At 54.0% G+C, this 10,451-nt stretch overlaps 1 protein-coding gene across 1 annotated transcript in view; it reads left to right on the top strand.

Annotated features, from left to right (window-relative positions):
* The first annotated feature begins 2,723 nt into the window (after positions 1-2,723).
* The window catches only part of CCDC33 (coiled-coil domain containing 33), a 41,258-nt gene continuing 33,530 nt past the window's right edge, over positions 2,724-10,451 (top strand). The window contains exons 1-3 of the mRNA XM_051770336.1: positions 2,724-3,033; positions 3,355-3,650; positions 4,974-5,028. Coding sequence (XP_051626296.1) covers positions 2,724-3,033; positions 3,355-3,650; positions 4,974-5,028 — 661 coding nt within the window. The remainder of the gene's footprint in view (positions 3,034-3,354; positions 3,651-4,973; positions 5,029-10,451) is intronic.

Raw genomic sequence — 10,451 nt, 5'->3', positions numbered from 1 at the left:
ATCCAGGTTGAACCTGACTGTGCTGGTGGGGATCTCTCCCTCAGGAAAAAGGAATTTCACATGGAGAAACAGAGCTAAGGACACCCTAAACACACCTGTGGCCTGACACTCAGCTTTCCAGACCCAAACCCTGAGCTCATTACACAGGCAGAGCTCCAGCCATCGGGGACCTTTTCATCCCACAGAACAAAAATCCACAGGCTGCCAAGACAGACAGACCTCACACAATCCTGTGAATCAGCCTCACACCCAACAAAGCTGTGGAAACTGGTATTCACCTTTCTGGGGGGCAAAGGAGGGTCTCAGCCCCAGATATGCCCCATTAACACAACGGGGGTGGCACCTCCTGACGTGCTGCTCGTGTGTCTCTGGTACAGCCAGGAAAGCTCTGCAGGAATGAGCCGTGCCTTAGATTAGATTATGGGAAAATTAGTCTTTGATGATGTTGTCATTAGCGATGGCTCTGTAATGTGTTTGCACAAGGGCAGGGAGGAAATTAAGCAGGCTAGTTAAGGATGAAATAGCTCCTGCTTCCCCACATTAGAACCTGGAAGGGTTTTAATTGAGGCAAAGGAAAATTTCAGGAGCATTTGGGAGCTGAGGACCAGGGTATGATCCTTCCCACAGGCACCAGTTTTATCTCCTGGATTCCTCCTGCTGCTGAGCCTCAGGGAAGCAGAGCCCAGCTCAGTGGCATGGGGTACAAGGGGGGCTGAGGCAAGTCCCAGCTGCACATGGTGACACCTCCAGATGAGACCAGCAGCCCAAATTACTAGGAATTTGTAGCTGGAACAGCTCAGAGTAGCATCACACACTCAATTCAAGCCATCTCTGGGATCCTGGGAAAAACCACCTTCTCCAGCACAGCTCTGCTTTGGGAGCACTGTGTCTCCACACACGAGGGGAAAGAGCCACCAATTCCACAAGCACCACTGAAAGCATTTATGCACTCAGCCCTCCCAAGGAAGAAATCCACCCATCAGCATTTCCCTGGAGACATTGGCTTGACTGGCAGTGGAATGACTCCCCCTCCTCATTTCACCAGCTCAGGCTTTGCACCACTCAGAGCACCCTTTTCTTCTACTTCAACTCAGTGCCCCAAACCCCTGAATTATGACCTATTTGCCTTCTGTCTTCATCCTGATCTCCAGCATCCTCATCCTGACATCCTCACCACAGTGGGAGGTTAAATCCATGAGCCAAGGTCATGTTCAGGACAATTCCTCCAGGTGGGACATCAACCCATGTCTTTGTTCCCCAGAGAGAAACTGAGGAAGGTCCAGGACACACAACTGGTGCTTCCAGGGAGGTGTGGGAGAATAGGATTTATTTTTTAACTCCATCCACAGCCCATGCACATGGCCAAAGGGATTCTTGGAGGCAGGCATTTTGGAGCAGATTTTGGCTGGATGCCTTGCAGGTGCCTGGGCTGCTCCCATACTAGGGGGGAAAAGAAAACCCACCAAAATCTTACGCCGCAGGGTCCCAGATGGCGTTTTATCCCCCAGCCCGCTCCCCTCAAGGATAATCTTGTTGTTTCAAGCCTGCACCAGCGTGAAAAGCTTGGAATGTGGTTTTTTATATGGAGTATGGGGCTGTCTTAGAGAAGGGCCACCTGCTAGCCCAGCTCCGGCTCACGTTTCACTGGAGACATCCCGAAAACTGTGGGAACGTGCTATTCTCAGTGGTGATGGGGGAAGGAGATATGACAGGGTGCTCCTGGTGAGGATCAGACTGAGCTTCCAGCTCCTGCCCGACCCAGACCACCAACCCCCTTGATGTCAGTCCCAAAATATCCATGGTGGGACTAACCTTGGGATGCTCAGCTGGCTCAGCAGCAGGCTTACTAGGAAGGGAGCTCAGCTCTAGTTGCACTAGCCAGAAACACACACTCCAGTGTGGGAAAGAGCAGCCTGCATGATGCTGGGAAAAGCAGCCTTGGAACAAAACCCCTTTGTAGGCAGGTCTGACCCAGGTCACCCCAGAATGCTCCTGACTCTCCTTCAGGCACCCCAGCAGCCCCACTTCCCCTTCTGCAGCCCAACCCTGACTCCTGGGGCAGGCCCAGCCCTCCCTGCACCACTGAGATCCCAACTTGGCTGCCTGATCCCAGCAGAGATCCAAAAACAACCCACGGGTGCAGGAGGAGCAGAATTAGGGCCAGCAAAAAATGGGAGCAACAGTCAGAGCTTGTACCATCCTCAACACCCGCATCTCCTGGAGCCTCCAGCACACTCCTTTGAGGTGGGTGTCCCAAGGAAAAGGGCTCAAGGAGCCATCAGTGTACACCCTGCCTGCACACGTGTGTGTCACAGCGCTCAGCGTCACCCTGGATATTCTGGGCTGTTGCTGGAAGGCAGCCACCACTTTGCATCTAGTTACCTGGTTCCCCAGCAAACAAACTGGAGTTCAAAGTGTCTGTCTTGCCATTGCACAGGGGCAGGAAAGCTCTCGGCAGCTCCCCACGGCACCGAAGGATGATTTTTCAGAGACGGGGATTTATTTTCCTTGTTTGCTGCCTTTGAAAGCTGCCTGCGGAGATGTGAGGCCAACACACACCCAAGGGCACCTCCAGGCATTTTCCCTGCCGGAGAGGAGAGCGGAACCAGAGCTGGCTTGGCTCAGAAACCTGCCCCAGGCTGCCAGGAAGGCTTCCTCCAGGGAAGAGACCTTCAGACTCCCTGCTCCAAGGAGGCTTTATCCCCAAATCCTACTCTGCCCCCATGGCGGGCAAAGCAGGGGAACCTCACATCCCCCTGACCCTGCAGCGCTCCCGGCTGAAGGCTGAGGAGAAAACCCTGGATTTTGAGTTCGAGGTGGTGAGTGCCCAGTTTAACCGTCGGGGCTGCTACGCCCTGAGGCTCACGGTGGAGAACCCGCTGCTGCAGGGCTCCGGCGCCGGCATCCGGCTCCGTGTCAACAGCGGGAACGCCGCCCGGAGCAACACCAGCACCACCGACACCATCGAGCAGAGACACCTCAACCAGATCTACTCCTTCCAGAGGAGGAAGTTCACCTTCACCCTGCCCAGAGGTAAGGGGGCTGGGCACCACGGGGATTGTCTGACAGGGGAGGTGACCCAGGAGATCAGATCTGGAGCAAGCACAGCTCGTCTCAGGCTTGCGGGCCCCCGTACCACACTCACACCTCCACCAAACCAGTGAGCTGGGGTCAAAGCTGTCTGAGTTTCATGGGATGGATGGGGCAGGTCCAGCTTGGGGCCAACACCCCCCCACCCAAGATCTAGACATATGCAGGCTGGATAACCTATGCAGGGCTGCTGAGGGATGAGCCCAGGAGATGCTCCTGGGACCACCAGCTTTCCTAAGGAAGACTTCACCCCCCACCCTGCAGGTTTCTGCAAGAACGACAAGAACCACGACGTGCGGCTCCACATCGAGGCCCTGCGCTACCCCGGGCGGGCAGAGAGCCTGAGGAGGGGCAGGCGGGTGGGAGAAGCCTTCTTTGCCATCTACCCCCGCCCTGACCAGCCCCGGCTGAAGCTCTCTGCCGGGAGGAACGAGGACTGGTACCGCTACAGCGCCGTGGTGGCCTTGCTGCGGGTGGGCAGCGAGCAGCCGGCGATGCACTGCGGCCGCCTGGCCTTCACCGCGTCCCTGCACGAGCACCGGCCGCCCCCCACGCCGGCTGCACCCCCACCGCGCTCCCCCAGCTCCCAGGAGGACCAGCAGGCAGCAGGAGCAGCCCCAGCGTCCCCAGACCTGGGAATTTCCTGCCGCTCACCCAGCACGCCAGAGTCCGCTTATCACTCGCTGCCCACCGAGGGCCATGCCCACTTCCCCGAGGTAGGAGAGCCCAGATTTGGGGGCTAGAGAGCAAACAGGTCTGTTTAGGACAGGATGTGGCCCTAGAGTAGCTGGATGGTCCCATACGGGCTCCAGCTGGAGAAAAAGGAGAAAGGCAGTGGTTTCCACGGCTTTGAAGGGCGGCTTTGGGACACAGCACAGCCCTGCCTCAGTTTCCCCCTGAATTTCTCCACTGGCACAGGCTGCCCAGGGCAGTGGTAGAGTCACCATCCCCAGAAGCATTCAAAAAACATGTGGATGTGGCACTTGGGGACATGGCACTTGGGGTTTAGTGGTGAACACCACAGAGCTGGGTTACTGTCTGGTTGGACTTCACCTTAAGGGTCTTCTCCAACCTAAATGGCCCTATGATCCTCTTTGTCCAGAAAAGGAGCAAGCTGGGACAAGCTCAAAGTGCTGTCAGGGTCTTGGTGAGATCACAGCCACCTGAGCAAAGCCAGGAAAGAGGATTCTGTGCCTAAACCATGCTCAGAGCTGTAGGAAGAGATCCCTTATGGGGTATTCACCCGGTTCTTTCCACCACAGCATGGTCCAACCATGCCCTACCATCTACAAGACCTACATCTTGCCCCTACAGCACTTGTAAGACCAGAATTTCCAGCCCACCTGCATCCCCCTTACCTTCTGGGTGTTCCAGGAAGACCCCCAGGAAGGATGAAGCACCTCAGCATCTCCCTGCCCTCCTCTACCTCACTCTTCTTAGCACTGGGAATGGCCAGCCCCCTTCAGAGGCAGTGGGGAGCTGGGCAGTGCTCCCTATAAAGGATGGAGGGAGGGCTGGGCTGTTACAAAATTCATTAATAATTTAATTAATTACATATAGGTGTGTTCTTTTCTTTATTTTCCTGAGGCAACTGGGGCTGTGGAGGAGCAATTCCTAGGGGTGCTTAAGGGGTGTCTCTAAGTCTAAAATAAGTGTTGTTGGGGTAGTTGTGGCTGTTTTAGCTGGGTATTTTTCTCTTTGCTTCTTTGTTGGCTTTTTTTTGATTTCTAGCAAAGGTTCTGCCCCTGAAGGATGAGGTTCTGAGCTTGACTGTTAGAGGAAGGAGCTGGGATACAGAGGGGTTGCCCTGGGACACTGACAGGAATGGGAAAGGGGTTTTGGATCTCAAAGCTGAGTCTTCAAAACCTTTTTCTTTCCCCTAGAGGCTGCAGGCTGACCCTGAGCTCAGCTCCTCCCCGGAGCTCCTGGGTGGCTCAGGTGAGCATCCTTCCTCCTCCTCCTCTTCCTCAGTGCCTGCTGTGCTGAGTTGCAGCAGCTTCCACCTCTCCTCACCAGGGCACAGCCCAGACCCAGCCTCCTCGCCAGCGCAGGTGAGTGCAGCCCATGGAGAAAACACCATCCTAAATTAATATAAAATGCTATTATTTATCGTGGCTTCCAGTGCTGGGGAGGAGATGGAGGGGTGGAAGGGGACACTGGAACCTCCATCCCATCCCTGGGTACCAGCGCTGCTCCCACGTCATCACAACTCCATGAATGGGGGAATGAGACACCAAACTATGCATTTTTACTACCAAAACACATCCCTGCATGCTGGCTGGGCCCAGGCAGTGGATGGCATCACCTGAAAGGCCTTAAAATGCTGAGTGTGGGCATCTGGGGCTGCCATGTCTTAAATATTTCACCCTGCAGCTCAAATCTAGACTTAAGCAGCAGAAATCATTGGGCAGGGCTACCACAGTCCAAGAGGCTGTGTTTTTCTTCCCTTAGTTGTGTTAAAAGCTGTCTAAATAAAGGAAAAAAAAAAAAAAAAGACAACCCTTACCCCAGGGGCTCCATTTCCTGCATCTCGCTGGAAGAATAACACCCCCGTTGACGTGTTGTCTGTGCTGCTCTCGGAGGTGTCTCACACACCTGCGAAAACATCGCTTGCAAAGCTGGATTGCAGCGCTGGAGAGGGGATTGATCTCATGGACCTTCCCCAGGCATGCTCTGGGCTCTCTTCTCCCTCCAGGGAGTCCTGGTGGGAGAGTTTGGGATGGCAGGATGGGTGGCAAGGCCGTCTGCAGCCTCCTGGCCGTGGGCAAACGCTGCTGGCTCAGGGATGGGCCGGCAGCCCCCCCTCAGCCCCCCAGCTCTGGGCTGCAGTGCTGAAGAGATGACAGAGGATACTGCACGGAGTGGCTCATGGCCAGGGTGCAGTCATGAGGATGTTCTTAATGCTGGACACGTTCTTTGGTCCTGGTGACTCCACTGGTGAGGTTGTAGGGTCAAATTTGGGTTGTCATCCCTCTCTCCTGCAGGGTGCCCTGCACAGGGGCTGCCTGCTGCATGCCGTGGCTCTTTCCCTTGTGCTGGAACGTGGAGCTGGTGGCTCTGGGACACTTGGAATGTGTATTTCAAGGGAGTTACGGGGTACTGGAGCTGAGATCCTCTCCGGTGGCATCTTGTTTCTCCACGTGCTGCAGGCACCACAAACCCCTGGCACCCCAGAGCGACTCCGGGCCCTTCGCGGCACTTCATTTCCAAGCGCGTCTGCTATTCCCGGCCTGATCCGCCAAAAAATTACTGGCCAGAGATGCTCATTAGCGAGGTCTGATTGAGTTTGCTCAGCAAAGGTCTAGACGGAAACTCTTTGGAGCTGCGGGAATCGATAGCAATCAGCTGGGATGTGGAGCGGGATGTGGGGCCGGGCCAGGGGCGTAAGGAGAGGCATTAGCAAATGCAATCTCGCTCCTGGGCCCCTGGAGGGAATGCAATAAATCACCTGCTGCTGATGTCACCCAGCAAGTATTTGCCAGGATGGATTTTATTTAAGAAGTAAAAGCTGAGAGGTGGGGGGAATGCTGGCTCCTGCCCTCCTGGGAGGCCTGGAGTGATGGACAATGTGTTGAAGGGTGGCTGAGCTGTCCTGGGTTATGGGGAAGCACCAGGTAGAGCTGGTTTTCAACCTCCAAAAATGCTCCTGGGACGCTGTAGCCCAGAGCAAGCTGGGAGGTACTTGTGGGTCTGGAGCTGTTTTGGCTCCTGGTGGTCCAATCCTGAGTGTCTCAAGGCATCATATGTTGACCCTGCAGTGCACAGTGAAAGCAAACTCTAAACTGAGGTTTGAGAGACCAAGTATCTGCCTAAATTCAGGCAGGATTTGGGTGATCTGATTGATTACTGACTTTGAGGAGTCAGTGATGCTGGGGCTGGAGAGGGGTAACTTCATAGGGGTGAGGGGTTTCATCTCAGGGCTGCAGCTCGGACTAGTGTCCTGAGAAATCAGGATGCTGGCTACCACATCCATCTGTTTTGTTTTCCTAAGGAGGGGGGCCAGCTCCTTGACACATTGCCTCTGTGCCGAGCATCTCCTCTGCAGGATGCTGGGGCTGATGGATGTGTGCTGAGCTCCCCGCAAAAGGCCAAGGCACGGGGATAATGATATTTTCCTCATCTCCCTGCAACCTGTGGATAATGTATTCCCAGGCACGAAGTGGGAGGCTCTGCTGGCTGTTCAAATTACTGGTGTGTGTTGCAGAGCCAGACGGCTCCCTAATTTTGTCAGGACTTGGGCACAGCACCGAGCAGATCGATAACATGCCATGGATCATCTCTCAGTTGCCTTCCTCACAGGGAAGGAGGAGAGGGAAAGGGGCTCACCAGGATCCTTGCAGACCTCACAGCAGGGCTCAGTTAAGGGGAATCAGCCCCCAAGTCAGCAGAAGTCATAGGAGAGTTTGGGTTGGAAGGGACCTTTAAAGGTCACCTAGTCTTTTAAAGGTCTTTAAAACCCTTAAAAGTCAGTCCCTCCCTCCAGGAACCATTCCCATTTCACTTCCCCAGTGGTGCTGGGAGGAAGGAGCCAGCTTTTGGAGATCTCCTTGGCAGTTGAACTTGGTTGCAAGCCCACAGAGTGGTTTGTTTCCAGTCTCCAGTGTCAGCTGGCAGCGAGCACCCAGCCCAGACCCACGGTCTGGTGCTGTCAGGGAACAAGGAATCGCAGCCTCCCCGCAACAAACATGTGGGTTTGCACACAGCTTGTGCTCCTCCTCTGGATCCTGGTTTACCAGGGTGCAGAGGGATCAAGGAGTGGGGTGAGACCCAGCTGGGGCTCCCAGTGGGGAGTACAGCCCATCCATGCCGTGCAAAGTCTGCTCAAACTTGGGAAGCTTCAAAAGGTCTGAAGAATGGGACCAAACCTGCTCCTGACTCTGTGTACAGTGTTTTATCCCTTTGGATTCTCCATGAAACTACTCTGACTTGGACAGTTTCAACAGGTCTGAAAAATGGGACCAAACCAGCTCCTGGCTCCACTAATGTTGTGTTTTGTCCTCCATGGAGCTACTCTGACATTTGAAGCTTCAATGGGTCTCAAAAATGGGACCAAGCCTGCTCCTGGCTCTGCTCAGCCTGTGCTTCATCCTTTTGGATTCCCCATGGAGCTAAGCAGCTTCCCTGGCAAAGCCTGTGTGGCTGTAAAGTGACTCCATGCAAGTCATAGGGAGGAGGAAAAAAGGATCCTCAGTAGTAAAAATCACCTTTACTTTTTAAGCAGGATATAGAAAGTAAAGAAGGGGCTCCTCAAACACCGAAGGAATTTGAGGCACAGGGTCCTGAGGGGTTCTGAGCCACAGCTGGAATAATTTCAGCCTCTTGTGTGGGATTCAGAATGGGGCTTCCTTTGTAGCTGTGCCAAGGGGTTGGGTTTGGGCTGAGATCTTGCATTTCTGTCCATCTGCAGTGGTCGGGGATGCAGGATGAGGATCTCGCTGTGGAGTGATGATGCCCTTGCAACGTGCCCCGTCTTTCCGAGCGGTGGCGGTGGGTAAAAGCTTCTGTCTCCCGTCAGCAGAGCAGTGGGGTTGGGGCAGAGGTCCCTGTTCCCGGGTGATGGATGGCTCGGCTGATCCACCCCTCACCCCACCGACAGTGACAGGGAGGGTGGAGCAGCTCTAGCCCTTCTCCCCCGCCTGCTGCCCTGACGACAGGGTGAGGGACCGGAGCTGCCTCCACTCACTAAAAGCCCAATGAGGCTGAAAAACAAACTTTGCTGACAGGGCTCACCCCGGGACGCGGCTCAGATGAATAATGCCGCTCCGGCGAGCAATTTGTAGGGCTTTGAAGAGCTGTCAGCCCAGGGAGGAGTGTGCCTTGATGGGTTCATTGGGGGCTTCGCCTCTCAGCATTCCTTGATCATCTAGCTCCGTGCTGGAGGGAGGCAGGAGCCAAAGGGGACCTGAGGCAAACGGCTTTGGGGGGCTGCTTGCATGGCTTTGATTTAAAGATGATGATTTAGAGTGAAAACACGTGTTGCTGGTGATGTATTGCAAGGAAATTATATTCCTGATCACGACATGGGGGACCTGCAGCTGCCCAGCTTGATCCAAAATTCCCTGCACGCTTCTCCCTGCCCAGGTGGAGATCTGCTGTGGAAATGGGCCAGCAACGAGTGGCAATTCACCTTTTCTTAGCTAAAATGGAGAAAAGAAAAATCTTCTCAGTTGGCGAAGATGGATCCTCAGGAGGTTTTCCAAGCTGCTTTGTGATTTGCTCCTCTGTAAAACACAAACTCTGGCTGCTCCGAGGAGACGAAAGCTGTTGGCTCTAATTCCTGCAATTTCAGTCATCATGTCCCTTTAAGTGTCAGATAACTGCCTTGATGAGGAAAGCAAATGGGGTTAAAAAGAGAAAATTGCTCCTTTTTAAAAGGTGTGGGGGGAGGGAATTGCGCTGGTGCCACCGATAAATATAGAAAGTGTAAAACTGTCCTAATGGAGCAGCCGAGGCAGTGCTGGGCTGCCGGCCCATTTCATTATTTGACAGGTGAATTGGGAGTTTTCCACGTAAATGGAAGGAAAATGAATTTGGCAATTTTTAGCCCAAAGGGATTCCCAGCCAGCAGCTACGGAGCTCCCCGGGGAAATTGTCTTGGAGCTGACATCCGAGGGGGAAGAGCATCCTTCCTCCTGGCGCCCCGAAACAGCCCTGTGATCTCTAACGAGCTCCCGCAGGGTCCCCTCAAGGAAACAAGTTGCTTAAAAATTATAATAATAAGCAGAATATATCAAGCTCAGCCTGAATCCAAGGGAAAAAAATCTCCCTGTGGCTGACTGGGAAATGGGAGCAGAGCAGGAATGGGGGTTACTGGAGCAGCGGGAAAGGAGGAGGCTGCCAGGACGAAATGATGAATAAAACAGCATTTGCTTGTCTTCCTCTCACTTTTGTTTTGCTGGGGATCTACTAGGGGGCTTTAAAGTGTGGTTTTCCTTGGAAAGCGGTTTGAACCTGCTGCGAAGGTGTTGGGAAATACCCCTTTGGAATACAATTGGGTTTGTTTCAAACCTGAGCTGGCACTGCCAGAGGAGATGGAGTTTTCCAGCCATATGGATATTTGTCTTGTTTGGAGCTGTGCTTGTCAGTCTGGAGCCTTTGCAGGGGGGAGGATCTGCTTGTGGGCTCCTAGAAATGGAAACCATGTGTGCACTGACTCCTTTATTTGGGAAGTTGATGGCTGTCCCTTGCCTTGCACATCCACGTCTGTGGCATTCTAGAGGTTATTTTTCAAGGATAAGGGCTCCTCTGGCAGGTGCTAATTATAGGTGTCATTACAGGGGGCCGTGTTCTCCTCCCATCCCATGCCAAGCAGCTCTAAGGCACCCAGGAGCAAAACCTCAGCAATGTCTGAGCAAACAGGG

This window comes from Manacus candei, unplaced genomic scaffold, assembly GCF_025592945.1.
Source record: "Manacus candei isolate 608988 ecotype Guabito, Panama unplaced genomic scaffold, ASM2559294v1 h1tg000119l, whole genome shotgun sequence".
NCBI classification, from domain to species: domain Eukaryota; kingdom Metazoa; phylum Chordata; class Aves; order Passeriformes; family Pipridae; genus Manacus; species Manacus candei.
Note: the sequence above shows the minus strand (reverse complement) of the source record. Positions and strands in the feature narration are given on the sequence as shown.